This window comes from Chelonoidis abingdonii, chromosome 17, assembly GCF_003597395.2.
Source record: "Chelonoidis abingdonii isolate Lonesome George chromosome 17, CheloAbing_2.0, whole genome shotgun sequence".
In the NCBI taxonomy this organism is placed as follows: domain Eukaryota; kingdom Metazoa; phylum Chordata; order Testudines; family Testudinidae; genus Chelonoidis; species Chelonoidis abingdonii.
In genome coordinates this window covers 16,441,540-16,467,033 of record NC_133785.1, presented here as the reverse complement: position 1 = coordinate 16,467,033, position 25,494 = coordinate 16,441,540, and the positions used below count along the sequence as shown (strand labels likewise).

Sequence of the window (25,494 nt, the reverse complement as noted above, 5' to 3'; positions counted from 1 at the left end):
AGAGAGTATTTTAATATCAAAAATATAAAAGTCCAAGAAGCACTATGTATTCTTCATCCATTTCTTCACACTCAGCAATTTTCAACCTCCTGCCCACAAGGAAAAATTCTCTTCCTATGAATAGCCTACAATTATATCACAATGCAAATCCTGTGGTCAGGACACTTTTATGAGACTGCAACATTATTCAACATTAGCAATGAAGTGTACCACAATGATGGAGTACATATCCATCAGGGGACCCTGGGAGATGAAAATCTCCACCAGGTCATCAGCTTCTGATAGCTCAAATTGCTAAAATATGAAAGTTGGACTTACGTCTTGATCTCATGTTATGACAATGTTGTGTTTTTAGACAAATTTCAGGCCATCAGCACAACACATACCTTGTTGTCTCAATGTTTTAATTGCACACAAACTTGTTCAATTCGTTTTAATAGACACTAATACACCTCTTTATTTCGAACTTTGGCTGGGTAACCTCTATCCTGTGTCAGGAATTGGTCAATTCAATTTAAAAGGAGAGACTGACATAGGTGATGTGAATTGGTAACTAAGTTCATTTTTTAAACTATCCTTAGACGACTCCTGCTTTTTCTGTTTCTCTGGCTATGTGTTTGTGTACACACATACTAAGGAGTAAGTTCAGATCATGCTAGATGTCTTTTTAGTGCTTTTTTGTGCTGAAGCCATGTTGATTTCATATAGTCAGCTATATGAGTTAAACTCATGTTTATAGACTTCATAGAATAAGTTACTAATAATATTTTTCTAAAAAAAGGTAATACACGCATTTCAAGCATAACTTCAAATAAAGGTCAGTATATATGAAATTTAGAAGGTGTTCTACCCTGTGCAATACATGCCTTGAATTTATGCTAATTTAAATTTGTTTCAATCAAAGCAATATCCAATAGGCAAGTTACGTGTAATTATAATCAAGGCATTTTCATTTGTGCTGTAAATCTGAATGCCATCTTCCCACAAGAAGCATGGTGGTAGAAATAATCAATGCAGTGTCAAAAAAGTGCCAAAAGATTTCAAATTCATCAAAGCACCTTACATGCTCAGAACCATTCACATGGATAAGTCCATCACTTAAAGTCTCAGGAAATCATCAACAAACTACAAACATGCAAATACATGTAGCTCCATAGGTCTATGCTTTTAGAAAATAACATTGCTTTTTAAAATTAATTATTCACCCCTTCAAAAGAAAGAGGAACACAAAAATCCTGTGGATTTCCAATATGAGTCTGCAAATGGAGTAAAGGAATTCTCTCTCCTCTAGCATTTATAGCACATAGAATGGTCTACTGCATTTTATTTTAGCTATCATTATATGCACCCATACAACATGCATGACACACATTAAAAGCAATCACCACATTAAATGTACTTGCCCACAAAAAGACAAGACAACCTTTTTATTCTCTCCCCATACCACCCTGAAATGTAATGAAAGTTTCTTCATTGCTGTACTCCTGTCAAACCAATGCCTGATTAAAAACATGCGCCCCTAATACTATGATCGAAGATCTGTAAACTCAGGCTGTGGCAGGCCACAAAAGGGAGGAAGTTCCACAGCTGACATCCTCTCTTCCCAAAAATCTTAGCCAAGAGTGAAGTGAAAGATGATGGCTTCAGCCACAAGAAGAGATTAATGGTACTTGGAAAACATTTCTAGTCCCTTGGAAGCTCCAGGATTTTTTGAGTCACCTAGCAAAATTAACTGAATTTTCAAAGTTTTAAAAATGTCACCCCATGAGAATTGAATTGAGGCTCCTCGCAGGAGTCCCTCCCTCCATACACTCTTGCTTTTGCTCATCTTATTTTGTCCTCCTCCAGCCTCCCCATTCTCTGTTTCCCCTCAGTCCTTCCTCCTAGTTTCTCGTTGACATACTTAGTTTGCTTCCTGAGGTCCAGGTTCCTAAAAGGTTAAGTGTAAGGAGTCTACTACTTACCACCAGCCACTCAGGGGATGTCTACACTGAATTATAAACTCAGGCTCAGACTCAGGTTTGAGCCCAGCCCCCCCTACCATCCACACATAAATCTATCTGACTTAGGTCAGCAAGCACTTCTGGACCCAAATTCTAGGACCCAATCAGGGGGATGGGTCTGAGCCCAAGTCCTGTTGAGACTTCGGTCCTAGCTCTGTTAGCTTGCAGTTCGGACACAGATCAAGCTATAGACCCAAGTCAGAAGGTCTGCATAGTGCAGCATGGGTGTGTTAGGATTGTTGTGAGACCTGGGGGGCCCAGCAATTGTAAACCAAAGTTTTGAATGCAGTGTGATCGCTCAAGCATGGGCTTGGAAACACCTAGTCCACGAATGTGGGTGCCACAGACCTGGGTTTATAATGCAGTGCAGACATACCCCTAATGGGCCTGATTCATCAGGGAATACTTTTTCCTGTTCCCTCTCACTCATAGTGCTTAAAGCCAAAAGGGACCACCAGAGTGTGGTCTGTCATTAAAAATTTGGGGAAGGATTCCAAGCAGGAAATAAACTGGTGTGAGATTACCACAAACAGCACATAAAGCAACGAGAAGAGTGTGAATATGGTCTCCCCTTTTCTTTCCTCCTCTCCCAATTCTGCTGCATGTTAAGAGGTCTACAGGGGAGTGGGGTAGTTATATTCGCTCTAACAGTGTTGGTGGCATTCAGTCAGTGTTGTAGGCACCAAAAGCTGTCTCCGGCAGTACACTCAATCCTGTAATGTATTTAAAATTAACTACTACAGAAAAATATCATTCCAGTTACTCAGGCTGGAAAGCGTAGTGCATTTGAGCTATACTTCCCAACCTAAGTTCCCAGCAAGTTCGCAGCTCAGCAGCAGCCTATTTAGTGCCATGCAGGCGCTTAAGGAACTCGCCCAGGGACCTGCCGCAGCCGAGGGAGGGGTGACCCTCCCCTGCCACATAGCCCAGCCCCCAACCTGCCGCGCTTGGACCTGCTGGGGTGGCATGGCTGAATCGGGCCCAGCCATGGATGAGGCGGGGCAGAATAGCCAGGGACCACACCAGGCACAGCTGGAGCAGCCCAGACCTGCTGGGGCATCGTGGCCGGAGTGGCACAAGGCTGGCTGCGGCCAGCTTTCCCCCTGCCCGGACCTAGCCAGGGCAGCCCTCCGCCAGCCCAGACCTGCTGGGGCTGGGGGAGGGGTGCCTATCCTGCAGTTGCAGCCCCAGAGGTGCTGCAGCCAGGAGAAGTGCCCCTTCCCTGGAGCTGAGGTGTTGCTGCGGGGAAACAGAGCTTCGGGGAGTCCTCTCTCTCTACCATAGCCCCTGAGCACCCTCCTGCACTCCAAACCCCTCATCCTTGGCCTCACCCCAGAGCCCACACCCCAACCCTCTGCCCCAGCTCTGAGCCCCCATCTCCGGCTCCACTCCTGAGCCTGCACCCCCAGCTGGAGCCCTCACCCCCTGCACTACAATCCTCTGCCCCATCCCTGAGCCCCTCATCCCCGGCCCCACCCCTGAGCCCGCACCCCCAGCTGGAGCCCTCACCCCCTGCACCCCAACCCTCTGCCCCAGCCCTGAGCCCCTCATCCCCGGCCCCATCCCTGAGCCCGCATCCCCAGCTGGAGCCCTCACCCCCTGCACCCCAACCCTCAGCCCTCATCTCCGGCCCCAGCCCTGAGCCTGCACCCCAACCCTCTGCCCCAGCCCTGAGCCCTCATCCCCTGCACGCCAACCCTCTACCCAGGGGTGAAAGTAACTTAAAGGACTTACCGGTATGCCGAAGTCCTGAGCGGGGGCGTGGCCTCAACCAGAAGAGGCAGGGCCTTTCAAGATTTAAAGGCCGTGGCGCTCCGGCTGAGGCTGTGAGTCCCAGGGCCTTTAAATCACTCCAGAGCTACCAGCTGCAGAGGCAGCTGGGAGCCCTGGGGCTCAGGGGTGAATTAAAGGGCCCTGGGCTCCAGCCACCGCGGAGCTCCAGGCCCTTTAAATCACCATGGGAGCCCGGCTGCCAGAGCTCCGGCAGGGATTTAAAGGGCCCATCAACGGCCAGAGCCCAGGCCCTTTAAATCCCCACCTGAGCCCGGCTGCTGGAGCTCTGGCGGCGCTTTAAAGGGCCTGGGGCTCCCCGCAGTGGCTGGAGCCCCGGGCCCTTTAAAACCCCGCCCAAGCCCAGCTGCTAGAGCTCTGGCGGGGATTTAAAGGGCCCAGGGCTCCCCGCAGCAGCAGAAGCACCAGGCCGTTTAAATCACCGCCGCAGAAGCCGGTCCAGTCCGGCATGGCATACTGGCTTTTATGGTTATGCCATACTGGACTGTACCAGCTTACTTTCACTTCTGCCTCTACCTCAGCCCTGAGCCCCCTCCCTCACTCCAAACCCCTCAGCCCCACCCCCCACCACATGAATTTTGTTATGTGCACCAATATGAAGGTCATGTGTCACACACCATCTCCATATTGGTGCATATAACAAAATTCATTCTGCACACGGGTGGGAAAAGTTAGAGGGAACACTGTTCTCAATGTGTGCAGCAATAGCCCATCAGGGACCTTTGTCCTTAAGAGGGAAGACCAGGAGACAGAGGATAACATTTACTGAACGGACCACCACACAGAAGGAAAATATCCTGGGAAAGATCTGTTTTTCCTGTTATTTTTAATAAAATTGTTTGTGTCCAGGTCTTTTGGCTTCTGTGCAGAAGATTTTCAGAGAGGATTTTTTGCATTTTTTTGTGAAGTGAAAATGTTTTACCTGGCTCTGTTTGCTAGTCATTAATCCAGATTTTTAAAGAAAGCAGAAGGACAGTGACATGTGTAAAAGAGTGTATGCAGTTATGCATCTAATTTATGAGCACAATTACTGCAATTGTGTATTCAATCTGCATATTTGTGCATGCAAATACACAGGAATCTAAATGGTTACTTGCATGTACAAAGACAGTAGTGCAGCACACATTAGGTATGCAATTGCAAGTGGATTTTTGTACACATCCCTTTTGAAAATCTGGTCTTTACCATTTAACACTCAGATGTTGTCACAATCAACAAGAGACTTGCCAACATAGAGGCCCCCACATAATTTGTACAGACTTACATTGTTTTCTTTTTCTTGTAGCAGCTTCAGGTTGTCTTTACATTGTTTGAGCTCATCTGTGAGAGATTGCTTTTCTTGCTCAGTCATCGCAAACTTCAACTTCAGCTCTGAGAGTACAGTCTGTGTCTTTTCATACTAAAAGCAAAGAAAAAATAATCTACAGATTCATCTTAAATTGGACATTAGGTGTTAAATTCTCTTAAAGTAAGTCAATGAAGCTTCAGAAACAAAACGGTCCTTATCGATCACGTTTCAAGATAATTTGGTCAGAACTAGCAGTTCCATATAAAAACAGCAGATGAGAGATCTGTTTGGATGATAAATAAACCATCTTATATCCCAAAGAAAAACTACAACAAAGAACCTTTTTGCCATTCTTACTGAAACAGTCTTCTAAGTTTTCTTTTTACTATGGATTTCTCCCTCTTGTGTTGAAGGCTTAGACTAGTTGCATATATGCCTTTTTGATAGCAAAGAGGCTCATAATATCCTACTGCAGGTATAACTAATGGAGAACAAAGTCTTATTTATATAGTGCCTTATTTTGCATGATACCAACATCTTTACTAAATAAACATAGGCTATATTCATAAATTACTTCACCTACCACTAGAATGCAGCCTTGTTCTTGGATAGAAGGCAGCAACTACTAGTGTACACTACTGCACTACATTTTAAAAAAGTAAGTAAGGACCACCATTACCCAAATGAAACTGCCTGGGGAATTTAAGAAGGCAGAATATAACACCACAAATCAGAATTTTGCCTAGAAATTGAGGCTACCCTCCCCTAACATTAATATAAAGTGATATGCAAACTTTAATGACAACTTCAGTAACTCTCTTACATTTTATTCAAAAGATAGCACATCCAACCACAGTATGTCCCCTATGGACATACCAGGGCATTAGTTCAGAACAGACTCAAAGAAGTATTTCTCCACTAAATAACTCAATCTACTTCCTAGAACACTCAGAGTTTTCCTTTGTAGGTTTTCCATCCATTTGCTAATCAGATCAGACCCTGCTTTCTTTGTGATATAATCAGCAGTGATTCTTCATTAGAATGATTTTAGTTGCCTAGGATATTCTGAGATAGTCCACTAATTCTGGAGTTTATCATTTATTTACACAGACAAACAAAAATATTTTCATAGATGGGGGGGCGAGGAATTATACACTTCTCAAGTGGGGTGAATTCACTATAGTGTGTCATGTGAAACTACAGTGTGCTGGTGGCCAACTACATTGACAGCAGTGCCTGAACATATTCAACTTACGTGTCACACCAAACACAACATGCTTACAGTGTCCCTTATTAATCTAGATGGACAATAATTAGGGCTGTCAAACGATTAAAAAAAATTAATCGTAATTAATCGCGTGATCATCCTGCCCGCTTCTTGTTTACAGTGTCACCTGAAAGTAAGAACAGGTGTTCGCATGGCATTGTTGTAGCTGGCGTTGTAAGATGTTTATGTGCCAGATTTACTAAAGATTCATATGTGCCTTCATGCTTCAACCACCATTCCAGAGGACATGTGTTCATTCCGATGACTGGTTCTGCTTGAAAAGATCCAAAGCAGTGCGAACTGATGCATGTTCATTTTCATCATCTAAATCAGATGCCACCAGCAGAAGGTTGATTTTCTTTATTGGTGGTTCGGGTTCTATAGTTTCTGCATCTGAATGTTGCTCTTTTAACCTTTCTTAAAGCATGTTCCACATCTCATCCCTCTCAGATTTTGGAAGACACTTCAGATTCTTAAACCTTGGTTCGAGTGCTATAGCTATCTTTAGAAATCTCACATTGGTACCATCTTTCTGTTTTGTCAAATCTGGAGTGAAAGTGTTCTTAAAATGAACAACATGTGCTGGGTCATCATCCAAGACTGCTATAACATGAAATATATGGTAGAATGTGGGTAAAACAGCAGGAGACATGTAATTTTCCCCCCAAGGAGTTCAGTCAAAATTTAATTAATGCATTTTTTTAAAATGAGCATCTTCAGCATGGAACCATGTCCTCTGGAATGGTGGCTGAAGCATGAAGGGGCATACAAATGTTCAGCATATCTGGCATGTAAATACCTTGCAATGCCGGGTACAAAAGTGCCATGAGAATACCTGTTCTCACTTTCAGGTGACATTGTAAAAAATAAGTGGGCAGCAGTATCTCCCATAAATGTAAATAAACTTGTTTGTCTGAACAACTGGCTGCACAAGTAGAACTGAGTGGACTTGTAGGCTCTAAAGGTTTACATTGTTTTGGTTCTGAGTGCAGTTATGTAACAAAAAAAAATCTACACTTGTAAGTTGTACTTTCACGATAAAGAGATTGCACTACAATACTTATATAAGGTAAATTGAAAAATACTATTTTTTATCATTTTTATAGTGCAAATATTTGTAATAAAAATAATATAAAATGAGCACTGTACACTTCATATTCTGTGTTGTAACTGAAATTAATATATTTGAAAATGTAGAAAAACATCCAAAAATACTGAATACATTTCAATTGGTATTCTATTGTTTAACAATGTGATTAAAAATGCTTAGGCAATGTGTCAAACATTCCTCTGTCAAGGGAAGCTTGTCCCTATCATTCAAGGTCTATAGGTATTCAAATTATTTTACAGGCTACAAGGCAACCCTCACAACAGATCATGAGGGGGGCTAGAAACCATAGTGTTAAGCATTAAAACAGAAGTCTCTACCATTTGAGCTAAAAGTAGCAGCTCCTTTATGGATATAGAACTTCTATAGTTATAAAGTTACATGTTAACATTAATTTACATTTTTTTCTGCAATATGAAAATGGTATATAACATCATGGTGATTAATTTATGACAAATCAAGGAAAAGTATTACAAAAACGATAATGAGAAATCCACCAGTGACTGGATAAAGCTTTTCTAATTGTGTTCATGAGAAAAGGAACTAACTATTGCAGCTTTTCCCCCATAGAGTATGTGCTTCAGCAGCCTCATCTGAAGGGTTTTAACTTTATCATATGCACTTCTTAATCACCTTCAAAAGTCCTGGGGATCCAAGCGAGGCTCTATTAAATAGGAAGGACACTCATCTTTGCAGAGGATGTGAATTCCTAATGCTTAGGAAAAATGGGTGTGTCTAATATAGTACACGCATTGTCTCAGAACAGTTAATAACTATTTATATAGGTTACTGAGAAATTAATGCTGTGGTTAAGAAGATGACTGCCTATCTGCCATCTCAATGGTAGTCATAAGTGAAAGCTGCCCATGAACAGCATGAAAACCAGTGCATTTTGCTTGCAAAGCAAATATTTAGAAAGTTTCCAAACACACACACAACTTACTTGAGCTTCCCTTTTAGGTTCATAAATTTCTCATTCATGCATCAAGTCCCACTCACACAGAACCACTTTTATTAATAACAATTTTCAGAAGTTTTGAGGTCATAGCTATTTTCACTGTATTTCCATCTAGCTAGCAAAAATATCAGTTGCTGGTCACAGGATGCAATCGTAACAGGAATTAATGTCTTTCCTTTTACCTCTTTCTGAACATCCTTTGCTTGATTCTCAGCTTCACTGAGTAGAGTTTTTAGACTAGCTGCATCGCGTTGATGTTGTTCCTTCAAAGATCCCACTTGATTTTCAAGTTGCTTTCGGGTCATTTCAAGAACACTTAGATCACTGGTTAGCGCTAAACTCTGTTTCTGAGAACTGCAAAACAATATTCAATTCATGCTTCACATTTTAAAATAAAACATTTATATGATTTATGAAGAAATTTTTAGCCCTAAGAACTTTACAAACCTGGGTCCCTCACCACTAGTGGGGGCTCAGAGCTCCGGGATCCCCCTGCCCTTTCCCCAGTGGCGGGGAGCTGCAGGAATTCCCCTGCTGCCACTGGAGTGGGGAGCTGTGGGGGCCTTCCTGTCCCCCCCATGGCAGCTGGTAGTGTCCCTGTCACCCACAGTAGCCAGGAGCTGCGGGGTACCCCCCCTGCCTGCAATGGCTGGGAGCTTAGGGGTCCGCTGCCTCAGGTGGTGGGGGTAATTCACAGTTCTCTGCCACTGCGGGAGGTGGTGGGACCCTGCATCTTCCAGCTGACGGGGCTAAAGTCATGGAGGTCTTTGGAAGTCATGGATTCTGTGACTTCTACAACCTCTGACAAAATCGTAGCCTTAACCATGAACATTAGTGATGTGACAGAATAGAGGATCCTGCAATCCTATTTCAATGTTATTTGCAAGCTCCAAATGTTAAGCATTTTCTAATCCAAGTTTTTATACATTTTTTTTTTCTTTTGAGCAGTAAAGGAAGACAACCTTTACTAAGTCCCTATTAAAGAGTCAAAATTTAATTTAATATATGATGTCTCATCTGAAGCATATTTTATGTTCATTAGTAATATACAAATATTTAAAAAAATAGAGCACAAAATGTATAAATGTAACTAATTGTAAATGTGAAGTGTTCTTTGATCAAAACTAACTGTAAATCAAAAGCTAATAAAATGCATAATATACGTTCCAGTTCTCTTGTGTACAAGCTATTTAAAAAACAAAACAAAAAATATAATTGACCCCTAATTTTTAAAGTCCTTTTTAGCTGTTATAGAAACCTTTTGAGCTAAGGCCATTTGTAACCTTTAAAGTCAGTAGCTCTTACCTATGAAGCTCCTTCTCTTGTCGCTGAAGTTCAGATGCAAGCAAAGTATTCTCATTCTTTAAGGAGAGGCATTCAGCTTCTAGATCACTCCACTCCTTTCTCAACTTTTTAAGTTCACCTGTAAACAATGTAATATGACTCTGAGTAAAACAGTCAAAGAAATAATGTTTCACGAGCCCTCAAAAAGTAAGAAGGAAAAATCTGAGACGACTTGTAAAAACTGTAACTTGTCAAGTTGATTATTATGCTGTATAAGTTTTGTGGCACAGAACTGGTATATATCATATATCAAATTACAAACCAACATTAATAGTTTGAGACACAAACACTTAGATTAGAATCACAGAAGATTAACGTTGGAAGAGACCTCAGGAGGTCATCTAGTCCAATCCCCTGCTCAAAGCAGGACCAACCTCAACTAAATCATCCCAGCCAGGCTTTGTCAAGCGGGCCTTAAAAATCCTCAAGGATGGAGATTCCATCACCTCCCTAGGGAACCCATTCCAGTGCTTCACCAGCCTCCTAGTGAAATACTTCTTCCTAATATCCAACCAAGACCTCCTACTGCAACTTGAAACCACTGCTCCTTGTTCTGTCATCTGTCACTACTGAGAACACCCGAGCTCCATCCTCTTTGGAACCCCCCTTCAGCTAGTTGAAGGATACTATCAAATCCTCCTTCTCTCTTCTCTTCTGCAGACTAAATAAGCCCAGTTCCCTCAGCCTCTCCTCATAAATCACGTGCCCCAGCCCTTTAATCATTTTTGTTGCCCTCGACTGGACTCTCTTCAATTTGTCCACATCCTTTCTGTAGTGGGGGGCCCAAAACTGGATGCAGTACTCCAGATGTGACATGATCAGTGCCGAATAGAAGGGAATAGTCACTTCCCTTGATCTGCTGGCAAGGCTCCTACTAATGCTGCCCAATAGGCAACAAGGGCAAACTGCTGACTCATATCCAGCTTCTTGTCCACTATAATCCCAGATCCTTTTTGCAGAACTGCAATTTTGCCACTATTTCTTAGTGCTGCCACTTATAAAAAGTCAAGACAGTTAAAAAAAAAAAAGTCTTTAGAGGTCTAGTACTAGGATTTGAAAACTGAAAAAGTTATGGAAAAGTTTATTTGAAACATCTGCTTTCCAGCCACTGACATCTAACTACAAAATTATTAGCACTAGTACAGTTCAGGAGAATCAGAAGTTACTAGATGCCATACATGTCCTAGAGTCATGTAACAAAGTATTTAAAGCAAACACTGGAAGCTTGAAATCAAATCTGTGAAAATCAGCAACCAGTGCAACTAGTAGAGGAACTCTTGGGGATGTAGTGAAAGAAAGACTGGATTAGGCAAAGCTCTCTCAGGATATGTCTATACTGCAATTAGACACTCATGTCTGGCCCATGCCAGCTGACTTGGGCTGCGGAACTGTTGAATTGCAGCCCAAGCCAGGACATCTACACTGCAAATAAACAACCTCGCAGCTTGAGCCTGAGTCAGCTGGCATGGGCCAGTCATAGGTTTTTAATTGCAGTGTAGACATACCTCTGAGACTTTCACAAAATGTAATTAATGCAGAATTCTAAATCTTGTGTATGTACCAACTTCCATCTACACACCACTGAAGAAATGTCAGTATAAGTATAATTTATACTACTCTTACTGTATATTGTAATCTGTATCCTGAGCTCCTTGAAGTTCTTAATGTAGATGTCAATATAGGAAGTTTGTATCACTCTAACATAGGTTCAAGATAAACACCATAATTAGAGTTGACGCTGGAAGATGCTACTGGAATGCAGTACTGTAGGATGCAGTTCCATTCAACATCTATATTGTTTCTGTATTGGTGCCCATCATTGTAGTATCTGAGCATCTCGTAGGTTAGCAGATTGGCACAAGATCCCTAGTGAACTTCTGGAGTCTCTGGCTCTCTTAATTTTTCTTTGATCAACGGAAAATCCTCTTGCAGTGAGAGAGATTGGTGGGAGAAGTAGTTGTGTCACTCTGGTTATTGTGGAAAAGCTTTTGTGAAAGAGATAGATCTTGAAGTATGGCCTAAATGTGCCAGACTCCAGATTAGTTTTCTCTCTCCTGGGAATTTGTTCCCTAGCTCGATTCCCTTCTCTGAGAAACACCTTGTTGCCTGCTCTCACATTATCATGGTTTGCAACCTGTATTGCTGAATATGAATGCAATTGTCTTGACAGCTGACAGACTGCACTGAAAGGATCGATTCCTTGAACTGGCAGCAAAAGTGAACTGGAAGTCAGTGGATTGTCCAGGCCTCTTAGCCAAATGTCTAGAAGATTATGGCTACGGAGGTTTGCTGAGCACTTTGCAACTCCTGTGGTAATGTATATTCCTATAATATGTGGAGTTTGCCATTCTTTTCAGCTATTGCCACTATACTCTTATTTCAATGAAAAGCATATCTAAATTTATAACTAATATCTTATAGGAATAATTAGACAAAATTTAAACTGCTATTTAAGAGACAGAAAGCAGTGTAGAATTATTCTGTAGTGTATTCATGCAAAGTTTCTAGTTAAATTTCAGATTTGTTTGTTTACACTAGGGATTTTGATAGTAAAGAAAATATAGAATAATAATGGTCTGAGTAATTTAATTCTAAATATTTGCCACTCAGACATCTCCAAGTGATTGTGACAGTTCCCATCAGGATGAGCCATGAGTTTCTTACCTTGTAAACGAGTAGCTTCCTCTCTCTGCTGATCCTCACACTGCTGACACCGCAGCTGGAAACTGGCTTGAAGATTGACAATTTCTTTTTCGTATTCTGAGGCTTCTTTTCGCCAACGTTCAAGTTCAGCCCGCACCTCCTGCAGCTCTTCTTGCAAAGCAGCAATATCAGTGTCTCGTTCTGATGCAGCTTTTTCTGCCCCTTGTTGAAGTAGCAGAATCTCATCTTGAGCACTTAGCAATTCATCTCGAGTGCTTGAAATTTCATTATCCTTTTCCTCACGAAGATGCTCAATATCTTCCTGCAACCTATGCAGCTGGGCTGGAAAGTAATGTATACAAGTACAGTATAGATTTTTCTGAGCTATATTTATTACATTTGAAGAAAACCTAGAGGGAAAAAACTCCTTCTTTAACCAACTGAAGCTCAATGGATTAAAAAACAAAAATGTGATTCAAATAGTTACGTTCACAAATATTATGCTCTTAAAAGTACAAGTGGTGATTTCTCTCTGTTAGCACTATATTCTAAGTAAATTAATGATGACACCTCTAGCACCTCAGTTCCAGATTTAATTTTATAGTTGGGATTAAACCTTGGATGGGAATGGTTTCTCCGGTCCAGGATGGATTTTCTGGTCTAAGTAAGAATGGGTCAGAAATACCCCTTCTCCAACACCAGAATAGCCAATATCCCAGTTGCTAGGGTACTCACCTGCGAGATTCAGATTCAAGTCCCTGCTCTGCCACTGTCTACATCCCTATCAGGCTATTTGTTATTATAGGGTTGGTCTCTCCCAATCTCTCCTGTTGGAGTTGTTCCACTCTGTAAAAATATTCAGTGAAGTAGGGACTCAAACCTGGGTCTTCCACATCCCAAGTGAATGCCCCAATCACTAGGCTATTGGCTATTCTGGGATTTCTCTCTGGTGAAAATCTTTTTGATAAATTTAGCATAACTTTTTAGTTTTTATTCCCTCATCAAACCTGGCAAAGGACCAATAAATATTCCTTCAGCAAGGAATATTTTTTCTTGAAAAATTTTGAATTTTAGTGCAGTCTCAGTTATTAATGAATAAAAAGGTCTCAGAATCCTTTGGGCTGGGGTCAAATAGGGGAAGATTCATATCCAGCGAATATTTTTTCAGAAAGTTATTAGCATTTGAAAAAATGATCATGTTGTAGGGTAATCTTCATTGTAACAATAGCTGTGAGAAAGGTTTCTGAAACAGTGGGTGTAATTTGGAGAGCTATCAAATGAAGTTTCCATGACACCTTTTCTTATTTAGGCAATACACAAAAACCATTACCTCATCTGAGCCGAACCCTTTAATTGTACAATGACTAATTACATGGGCCCTTACAGTCTCCCTATTCTTCCTGTCCATGGATGGAGGGAGCACTACTCTTGTGAATGCAGGGATTCAGCTGCTTCTGTGGAACTATCCATTCTCATCCCCTACTCTTCTCTGGACATCACAGATGGGGATCAAGGAAGAGTGGAGGGCCAGAGGTGTGATGAGTCTGACCACTGTCCACTCTCCTAACCCCATGCAGATTTTCTAGAAAATATACTAGAACATCTTCCATGAGTCACTGGGGATAGTGAAACCAGAGAGTTTACTGTAAAGCATAACCGGCAAGGAGCTAGGGAGACAGCGAAGAAAAGAGTTAAAGCAGAGACACGGAGCCTCAGCGTGGGTCTACCAGGTTTGTGGGCAGGGTCTGTGGCTTATTTTTTGCCAGTTGCAAACCTTCCCCACTCTACAAAAGATAAGTAAAGAAATAACTTGAGGGGATCCTTGTTGAGATTTCTCCTCCTCCAGAATCAGTTTTCCCACTTTTGCTACTGCTTTGGTTGGAGACAGTTTTCAGCTAGGCTGTTAACAGAGCAGCCGGCTCAAAACAGATTACTGCTCAGATTTTTCTGCAGAAGGGCATTATCCTGAGAAAGACCTAAATATTTCTGTTGGAAGGTATCTGCAGTACTCTATACACTTTTCAGTGTGAGTGGTATATTACTGAAATTATCACCTGTAAACTCATTTGCTGTAGCTATTTTTTTTTTTTTATAGAAGTTGTTCTTCCTTAGCTTGGTGATGGTTGCTTCCAGATTCACAAGTGTAAATGTAAAAGTGATGTAAGCATTGGATTCCATTTTGCTTTATCTGTTTTGGGCTGGAAAACTCATGGTTTGCTTATTTACCTCAGGTGGAAACAGCTAGTAATGCCATTCCTTCATAAAAGTATAGGCAGTGGTTCCACTAAAATTTTTATTATTTCAGATTCTGAATTTGAAAGTTACTTTGGAATGGACAGAAGAACAACTTATTTAGGGAAGTTTTACCAATAAGGAAAGAAACTGACCAGGGCATAAACGCTAAAACACTAAGAATTGAGCATGCCTGTCAAGTTCAGAATGACTGTCAAAAGACAATGTATTGTAGCACAACAGGCGTTTTTGGAGAATCTAAACATGAAAGGGAGAGAGAAAAAAGTACACTAGAGATTATTTCCTGATAAAACCTAGAAAATACAATGAATCAGAAGTGTATGAATCACTGAGAGGCATAAATTGACACAGTTCAACTCTTAAGAAGAGAAATGAGACTAAGATTCATAGATAATTATTTTCCTTTTCTAAAAGTTGCCCGATGCCACCAAAAGTGATTGAAGTATTTTCTTTTATGCCCGAGGTATAAAGAATGAAGAGAAAAATCAATTACTTCATACCTTGCAGAAACTGTATTTGCTTGGTGGACTCCTCAACCTGCAGCCGGTATGCTTTTCTCTCTTCTTCCAGTAGTGCTATAAATGAAAGTGGAAATGTGCCTGAAGTTGTAATTAGTTAAAAATTAAAAAAAATGTTCAGCTGTATAGTTAATATAAAAGTTAATCTCAAAATCAAATTATTTCCCCCAAAATGGATTTTGAAAGATTAAGATAATCAGATTATTTCAACAAATCATCAAAGCTAATACATATGTGAGTAGTTTAATAAAAAGTTAATATTTTCAAATGATTTTTGGTAGTAGTATAATTAGTTTAGATTGTAAACAATTAATATTGCCAGTCGTTTTGTCTTGGAAATGCAACTGTATTGTGTGTGAGGGAGAAACATATAGAACGAAATTTGTAGAGATTTCCCAAAAGAATGTTGACTACAATGAGTTTGAGCTACATTACACAGTTTTCTGCAAAAACAAACCAACACTTTTACTATTTGCACTGCTACGATTATAACAGGATGTATGGATGGGGAGTCCAAAAAATGATCTAGCTATCAGTGAACTCATTTAACTACCTTTATTATCCAATTAAAATAGATGAATCAAAGAATACATACAGATAAATAAATTTTGCATTTCATTAACTCACTTAAAAGTTGTGGTACTGCTCAAAGCAGACTATCACGTCAATTTTGGCCCAAAATTTAGGTTTTGTATAAAAGATTACTTATAAGCTAGAGACACTGGCAGGTTAAAGATACCTTTTTCTACATATGGGCAGTAAAACAAAACATATACTGTATTAGACAAAATTGGTTTAAGCATCCCCTTTTAAGATTAACTGATATATTTATTTAAGAACAATTAATTGGATTTGCATTTAAATTTGATTCTGCAGGGTGGTCATTCAAATTTTGTTTATCTCCATCTCACCTTGAAGTTCAAAGCATTTTTGTTTACTTGTTCTAGCTAGCTCTTGGGCTTCAATCAGCTCCTTGTGCAGCTGCTGAATTTCTTGTTTAGTCTCTGTTTCTGATTGTGCACCCTGCAATTCATCTGATAAAAGAACATTTTTCTTTTAAAGCATAAGTTTACATAGCAATTTTATTTGTACTGCCACATAAAGACAGGCAATGTTTTTGGCTTCAATCATGCAACATTAGCCACAATAGTTATCATTGGGTTAGGTAGAAGTTAAATAAATTAATATTTTTTGCTATCAGTTTGTTTTAATCTTGAGGGAAATGAAAATAAACAATCATAGTTAAATCCAACATGCAAAAAACCATAACACATATATAATGAATCCCAGTTTACATAACACTTAGTGAAATTTAAACTTTTTTTTTAAATATTGTATAGAATTGGCATCTCTCAGGATTACATTCATGAAGCCTTATGTTGCTGATATTTCATTAAAAAAGTTCTTTTTGTGCATATAAAGTAATTTATAAAGAATGTACACTGTTTCTTTGAAAGTCAACTTCACAAGTTGCTAGCACAAAGAATTCAGTATGTCATTTCAACAATGATAAAACACAACATTATTTATAATGCCATACCTGGGCTAAAATGTTTGAACTTGGGTGTCTAAAGGTAGGCACTTACATGAAAGCACCCTGATTTTACAGAAACTCTAAGCAAGCCATTTGAAGTCAACATGAAAAGCAGATGTTAGGCCCAACTGAAAGTCCAGCCAAGTTTTGGCCTTAAAAAAACCCTAGCTTCACTGTGATATTACTCTGAAAATATTAAAAGTTCCTTTAATCTGAGATCATGTCTAAGGATGTATTTTTAGCTCAAATAATGGTAAGTATATGAATTACAATACATAAAACTTTTCAAATCTGATCTTCCCCATCTCAAAGTTTTTGTATTATTTATTAAATTGCACAAATAAAAGACCTCAGGGAACAAAAAGAAATAATCTGTGCCAAAGGACTAGAATAAATACAAAATATTTTTTCAACTTAAATTTATTTAATACTCAAATAGCAGAAAAGAGAAACATATAAACAGATGTGTAAAAACCTTAACAGCATATCGTTCCCATTGTTTATTAATAACTGAGTACCAGTAGTATGACTTGGCGGACTACAGGACAAAGACAGTTCTAGCTCCAAGGAATTTTCAGTCTTAGGATGTGATCCTTGAAACTCTTACGCATTTAACATTTCTCTTTTAAGTGTTATTCACGTAAGGGTTTGTAGAATCAGGCCCTTATAGGGAAACAGACAATAATGTCAAACTCCATTGATGTAATATATGTAAGGTAGAAACTGTCAAGGAATTCAAGTCAATTGTCTGGTTGCAGAAAAATAGAGAGAACAAGACAGTCCAGCTATCAGACATGAGAAACAAAAGCAGCATGTATTACATAGCTTATGGTTAATAAACTGACAATCCCAAAATCCATACAGAACTGAAATTAATTTATATTGTGCAGAAGAAAAACCCTAGTCAAGACCCAGAGATACTTTTGCTGGAGAGTCCAGACAAACTACTAATGATTATTCATTATTAAGTTTTTACTTTTGCTATAAATTGTTTATACTTGTTTATTTAATTAGCTTTATATTAGATCAAGGCAATAACTGTTCTAGTTAGTTCCTTGTCTCAAATTATTATTTTTCTTGAATAAGCTAGTTATTTCACCATACCACCACAAAGTACTTATCATATCACATCTCTCCAGAAAAATATCTTGTGCTTGTCTTATTTGTGCAGTAATAAACTCCATGTCTTGGATCTCATGCAGTTTCTTTAACCATATATTAGTGGATTTTCCCTTTGAACGCCAAAGTAGCATTATACATTTCCATGCTGTGGTAGTTAATATCCTGAACATGGATCTTTCTTTGTGGCTGACCACTGTTGCAGGTGTCTCCCCTAAAATATAACAAATTGGATTTTTGTCAAACTGAATATTAATATATATTTCATGTTGTGTGTGTCCACAAGTTTGTGTCTTATTATATCCTCAAAATATAGGAAAGATGTCCATTACAACATCTCCAGCAGAGATGAGAAATGTAACAGAATAGCTTTTTTGATCATTACAAGGGTATAAAAATTAAGTGCTACAATTAATTTCCACAGCAATCGCCTTGTGGATGGGGAAGTAATGATACCAGCTTCTTTAAAAAACACATTTTTAATGTTTAGATTTTTACATACTGGGTTTATAAAAAAGGACAAAATGGGAAAACTGAAAAAATTGAACACAATATTTTCTTCTGTGATCAACTGGAGTTTCTAACCACAGGTTTTTTTTTATTACAGAGGTATTGTTCTCAGTCTCTCAGAGATAAATGCCTGTGTAGTTGGACATTTTTTCTTGCCTAATGAGATTATCAACCTTTTCATTCATGTACTGAAAACAAGTTGTGTTCAGGTCAGGTATGGTAAAGAAGTAGTGCCCCACCGATAGATAGAGCAGAAATCTCAGCTAAAATCTCTGGAGAACAGCTTCTCTCCCATCAACTGTAGATTCCATTTTAACAGTAACGCTGTTCCTTAGGAGCTGGAAAACTATTCAAGTTATCAGACAGGTCCACAGAGTGGGAGAAGGCAAAAGCCATACTTTTGGGGTTATTATCTTTCTCCCACCCTCCTCGGACCAAACGAATATTTATTTATATAAAGCGAAACAGCTCAAACAGGAGAAATTGATCCTGAGCAGAGGCTTGAACTCAGATCTCTCTCCTGTTTGAGCTGTTCCACTTCATATAAATAAATATTAACTGGGTCAGAAAGAGAGAGAAATTGACTCTACAGCCCAATGACTAGGGGTACTCACCTGGAATTTGGGACTCCTGGGTTCAAGTACCTGCTTGAAATCAGGTAGAACAAGGACTTGAGCCTGACTCTCCCACATTCCAAATGACTGCCCTACCTTCCAGGCTCTTCAGGGGGTCAGATGCTCTTATTTTGACCAGAAATTCCATCCGGAACCTGAGAAACCTCTCAACATAGTTTCTTCAAGCCCAGTATGTCTCAAACAGTTTCAGTTTTTATGAATCAATATTGTCCAACAAAGAAAATTTCATCAAAAAGTTATCAACCAACTCTACACAATGATCAAAGATTACTGAACTGTGTGGCAATTAGTTTGTAAATGTATAATTTTGCAAATTGTTCTTCAAAACAACTTGAATCAGAATTAGAACACACAGTCTACTTGCTCTTTCCCTTGCATGCAAAATTGCAATAAGCAATTCTAAAAGGCTGGGCTTAATGTTTTGGCCATTCTAGCTTTAATTAAGGGTTTCTATTAAAATTTGTGGAATGTGTATTTCCACATCTAGAATAGCACAAGATATTTTCTTAAGTCTAAATTGTACTAGAGTATGCTCATCCCAAAATGAATATTGCACAATTTTCCCTCTAATTGCCACACAAAGATTTGCAGAAGGAATTCATGTAAACTTATCAGTGATATGAGAGTTATAAAAAGTATTTGAAGACTGCTTAGCGGTAAACCACTTCAGTCTTTAAGAGTTAATATTTCATGTGGACAATACCAAACTGGGAGGGATTGCAACTGCTTTCGAGGACAGGGTCAAAATTCAAAATGATCTGGACAAATTGGAGAAATGGTCTGAGTAAATCGATGAAGTTCAATAAAGACAAAATGCAAAGTGCCCACTTCTAGGAAGGAACAATCAGTTTCACCTACAGAATAGAAGAGACGTCTAGGAAGGAGTATGGCAAAAAGAAGAATCTAGGGGTCACAGTGGAACCACAAGCTAAATATGAGTCAAACAGTCTGATACTGTTTGCACAAAAAACGAAAATGTGATTCTGGATGCATTAACAGGTGGTGTTGTAAACATAGAACACGAGAAGTCATTCTTTTCCGCTCTATCTCTGCGCTGGTTAGGGCCTCACTGGAGCAATTGTGTCCAGTTCTGGGCACCGCATTTCAAGAAAGATGTGGAGAATCTGAGAGGCGGGTTCCAGAGAAGAGCAACAAGAATGATTAAGGTCTTGAAACATGACTATGAAGGAAGGCTGAAAGAATTGGGTTTATTTAGTTTGGAAAAGAGAAGACTGAGAGGGACATGATAGCAGTTCAGTATCCAACGGGGTCAATCAGGAGGAGGGAGAAAATACTTGTTCACCTAGCCCTCTAAATGAATAGAAACAAGAAGAATGGCTCTAAAGTGCAGCAGGCGGGAGATTTAGGGTTGGACATTAGGAAAAAGTTCCTAACTGTCAAGGAGTTAAACACTGGAATAAATTGCCTAGGGAGGCTTGTGGAATCTCACGCTCTCTGATATGTAAGAGTAGGTTAATAAATTCTATCAGGGATGACCTAAACAGTATTTGTCCTGCCAGAAGGCAGGGGAACTGGACTCGATGACCTCCTCCGAGTCCCTTCCAGTCAGAGTCCTATGATCTCATGTGGGGAAAAAAGTGAAAGGAACAAACAAAATATTTTAGAATCATTATCTAGACTAAGTTCTTCATCAAATCAATAATTCTGATCTCACAAATTAGTTTGACCTAGATAACAGCAATTAATAAGGCAAAAGATAAAAATAGGACAAACCCTCCACCCCAAAAGCAACGACATCGACACAAAGTGAGTGTGAGAGGGAAAAGAAAGGGCAATCAATTTTCTAGTTTATATAACAACCATCTCTTTGAAGAGTGGCAAAGGATGAGAGTTCTGAAAAAGTGAGAAATGAGTAGTTTGCCCAACAACATTATCCTTACCATCATAATCAACGCAAATCCAAAAAGGAAGAATAAAATCACCATCATGAATATACGAAAGCATCCAACTGCCAAAACACTCTAGAGGAAAGGACTACACTCTTAAGTATTAGAAAGCCTTCACTGATATCCGGCAGGCTAACTTGCTATATACTGAAAACCATAAAAGGGTGCAAATGGCAACATTCAATTACCTGTATTTAAGATCATCAGAATGTCAGGGGCACAGAAGTCAATGCTGGCTCCAATATATCTGCCAACCCTTAAAGCCTGTGCCTCACATCAAAGTATCAATGCACTGAAAGAATAAGTTAATCACTCCCTTAAATATCAAGGACTTCTTCTATGTTTGTCTCCATGGATAGTGTTAGAACTGCTGTGTTAAAAGTTAGCATAATTTGAGCCAACGCACGAGACACTTGTTCCTTCACCAATCCGGTTCGAGGCAAGATGTCTGAACATGGATATTCTTCTTAAGGCTGTGAGCCATGTCACAAACATGTGAGACATATCCTATGATGGTCTGCGAGAGACAACTTGTGGAAACATTTTCCACACCACTGAAATTATCTGTCTAATGTCAGAATCTGCCATCAAATAAATGTTAAGACTCTAGAAAGTCATTACAGGAAAAATAGACCAACACTGCCAAATCTGATGGCAGGCAGGAAAAAAAGGCACCAAGAGAACTCCATCTATATGGTTGCCTTTACAGAAGTGGTCTTACTGTACATATACAAGCACAGAACCCTGAAAGGCTCTGCCTTTTAGTTGTCCTATATCTATGTGCATCCGTAAGAGTCAGAATCTGTGGAAGCAATTTCATGAAGTAAGACATTTGTCCAGCTCTCATTTGAGGCACCTCTAGCTCATTTCCAGAGCTCTTGAAGGACCTTATCCAATGTGAGCCTCACTCTGGGGAAAAGCATTGTTCTACTGAAATCAAATAAATTAGATTAAACACACACATTTTTGTCAAATTCCTGAAACACTGAGTGTGCAAACTGTATTACGTAACAACTGAATGCATCATTTGTAATCTAAAGAAACATTAGGAAGTTGATGATAAGAACTATCAGTGCTAGCTGCCTTGATTGTTTCCTGGTGCTGTATTTGTTGGACACAGACACCTATTTTTAATTCTTCAACTTTTCTTTGTAATTATCAGCTACTGACAGACTTAGCCTGTCTTTAAAAGGCAAATTTCAAGAAACCTCTATTAGTGGCTGATAAATACATTACCTCATCAACAAAACAAAGTCTGGTAAATGCACAAAAGTATTATGGATTTTTTTCCCCCCACACTTCGGCTTGTATAAAGTAGAAACAGTATTAATAAATTTCAAGTTTAATGATAGAAAACACACATGAAAAACAGAAGCAGAATTAAACATATCACCATCCTCTTGTTCCATGAATTACAGTAACTTCTGAGGTTGTTTTCTACATTCCAGTAAATAATCGAACAAACTGAAACACTAGTTTTCCATCTGACACTTCTGCATTTTCCTAGAAGCCCCAGGAACAGCTTCTAGTTCAGAAAACTTTTGTCTTCCCATGGCTCTACTAATGCATAGCTAAGCCAAATAAGTCCTACTCTAACAAGTAAGACTCTCTTTAGTAGGGAGAGAAGCGAGATGCCTAATGCAGCACTCTGAAAAGTTTGTTGAATAAAATTGCTGGCTTACAGGCTGTGTGTGAAATTATTATAATAGAAGTTAAAAAGCAACAAGAGAGTCCTGTGGCACCTTATAGACTAACAGACATATTGGAGCATAAGCTTTCGTGGGTGAATACCCACTTCATCAGACACAGCCCATACACATTTTCACCCACAAAAGCTTATGCTCCAATACGTCTGTTAGTCGATAAGGTGCCACAGGACTCTTTGTTGCTTTTTAAATATCCAGTCTAACACAGCTACCCCTCTGATACTTAATAGAAGTTAATGATTTATTGCTGAAGATATTTAAGAGATATTTCATAATAATGGACTGTAAGGAGCAATAAACAATTTCAGCATGCAAATCAATGAGGTTGGTCAACTTTTAAAGTAATTTATTAAATGTGTAATTCAACAGCAGTATTATTTCTCTTGTATGGAAGACAAAATACTAAAATGTAAAAAATGAAATTGCTTTCCTGATGGAAATAATTTGGAAGTTCAGTACTGATGACTGCTTGGATTTTCAATTGTGGAAAGGTTGTTATAGACCGTATAAATAATTCACAGGTGTGAATAATTATCCCTGTTTGAAGGAGTGGCCTAAGTAAAGTAATGTGACTGATTTGAGATCTCTGGTTTTAGTGCTGTTTGAGAGAACTAATGTTTGATTTTGCTGGGATCTGATTGGCCAAAATCTTCTCTTCTCACATGACATAAGCAGATAGAGAGTAGCTAAAGCATTCATGAACAAATCAATAGGAACCCACTTGCATATTATAGGAAAGGGAACTAGATGGTCTGCCAGCTCTTTTCCACCATTACTTTTTTTTCCCCTCACTAAAAACATGATTAAAATCATGTTGACTTCCAGAATTGCTCTTAAAAAAATAAACTGTTTTAGAATGGTAAAAATAATACTTTTGTAATAAAGTATTTTTTGCCTACAGTACAGCATGCATATCTTAAAAGGCAGACAAACTGATTTTTAAATAAGTGAATTCTTTTGTAGTCTGATACCCTGTTTTACAAATTTCAGCCTTGAACTCATTTACATAGTTGAATTATAATACTTCAAACTTAAGACAATATTTAATACATTAAATACAAAGGGATTAATGAATTATATTTCAACATTAGAAATTAGTTTCTGGTTAAAATAAATATATTTATTACATACATATATTAATTTGAAATGTGGGTGAACAGGGATTTGCTATTGTACTATTATTTGCTACTGCAAATTATTTCTTGGCTTTCTGTCCTGCATAAGAAGAACTGCAGACAAACACACATTCTGAAGTGCACACACATATTTTGTACTTCAAGGTTTGTCTGCTTCAACAACATATTATGATAAAATGCACAACCAGTAATATTCATGTAGCTTTTCTTCGAAAGAAGCAACACATCCCACATATTGAAATTTACTACTAAAAATATTAAAGTAATTATGTTAACTTATGGAACGAGACAGTATTAAATTTTATCTATTGGCAGATGAAGTCAGTGCATACATCTACGTTCCCATTAATGGCATTAATTACAGTTACCAAACCAAACTTACTGATATGTCCTCGACTTTGCAAACACTTGAATTCTTAAACTGTTTCACCAGACTCTAATCTGCCAAAATAAGCTATACTCCATATATTTTTGTTGGTTAGCTATTTCACTGAACATTTTGTAATTGCTCTGAAGTACTTCAGATATAAAAATCTCTCATCTTTTCCAGTAAAAATTTGGGAAAATATATACAACTGAGGAAGTGATCTTATGTTAGTTTCTTTATGGTTTCCAAGTTTTTGAGCAAAGAAGATTAATAGTGTTCCTTTCATTTGTAACCCAGCATAAGAACTGTATCATTGCTGACCATAAAAGAAAAAAGTCAATAATTACAGAAGTGAAGCAAAAGTTTACCTTTCAACATGTTAAATATAATGGTATATTAATATTTTATTACTTGTATTTAAACTATTTTTCATGTGATCAATTTGAAAAAATTAATTTGCTGAACACAGTAAGTTTTCTGTTAAACAGTAAATACATTTTTAGGTCTGACTGCAGTATGAAGGTCTCCTGCAGAAGAATCTGATATTCTAACTTCAATGTTCAAAGTTAATATATCCAATACAGGCTGTTTTGTTTAGCAAATCCTGAAAAATCTAATATAACATCTATGATAAACCATAAATATATTTATAATTGAAGATTTAACAGTTCTTTAAATACAAATAATACCAAATTACAAACTAAAGAGACTTTTTCATCACCAATGGAAACAATTTACACAGATAATAGCCATTTTAAGCATTATTGGGTAACAATGACCAGAAGAGATACACAGATTAACAACCAAGAAACAGAACATGAAGAAAAACTATTATTTTCTTGACTTGTGCTTTAAGTTACACATGAAGATTTATTTTAGCAGCACTGGTGTGAACCGGAGAAAAAAAAAAAGAGTACTCTAATTTTAAAATGTCACATCTCTACACTATCACTTGGCTACATTATTTTATTCCAGATGAATGAATCACAATTTCTTTTCAAACATACTTCCTTAATAAAGTAATTTAATATTTAAACTGGAGCACGTCTCACTTAACTACAAATATTCATCTGACAGAAATACAGAGTCCTAGAATAAAACACGCATGTATTATTCAGAATGTGGATGTCACACTACATCTTAAAGTTAAAAAATATGTAAATTTGTTTACCTTTTAAAAGAGATACTTTAGCAATAGGTTCATTTAGTTCTTGTTCGTCCATTTGGGCATCTAACACAAAAAAGTTAAATTGCTTTAAAAACAGGTAGACTAGAGTCAAGTTCTACAAACAGATCAGAGAAACCTTTACTGTCCTCTCTCTCCCCCATCCCCAAACTGGTTACAAGATAGCAAAATACTGTATCTCATATTGTTCTTTAATTGCACTTTATTTGGCTGAGCTAAAT

General features: G+C 38.5%; 1 protein-coding gene across 22 annotated transcripts in view; it reads right to left on the bottom strand.

Moving 5' to 3' along the window:
* The window catches only part of SLMAP (sarcolemma associated protein), a 196,588-nt gene that overhangs the window by 5,017 nt on the left and 166,077 nt on the right, over positions 1–25,494 (bottom strand). For 17 of the 22 annotated variants that reach the window (XM_032801362.2, XM_075073310.1, XM_075073309.1 and 14 more), the window contains 7 exons: positions 25,259–25,318; positions 16,085–16,207; positions 15,156–15,230; positions 12,424–12,744; positions 9,721–9,838; positions 8,598–8,769; positions 5,059–5,193 (listed from right to left, as the gene is read on the bottom strand). In XM_032801362.2, coding sequence (XP_032657253.1) covers positions 5,059–5,193; positions 8,598–8,769; positions 9,721–9,838; positions 12,424–12,744; positions 15,156–15,230; positions 16,085–16,207; positions 25,259–25,318 — 1,004 coding nt within the window. The remainder of the gene's footprint in view (positions 1–5,058; positions 5,194–8,597; positions 8,770–9,720; positions 9,839–12,423; positions 12,745–15,155; positions 15,231–16,084; positions 16,208–25,258; positions 25,319–25,494) is intronic. The other 5 variants (XM_032801370.2, XM_032801369.2, XM_032801372.2 and 2 more) reach the window with 1 other exon arrangement.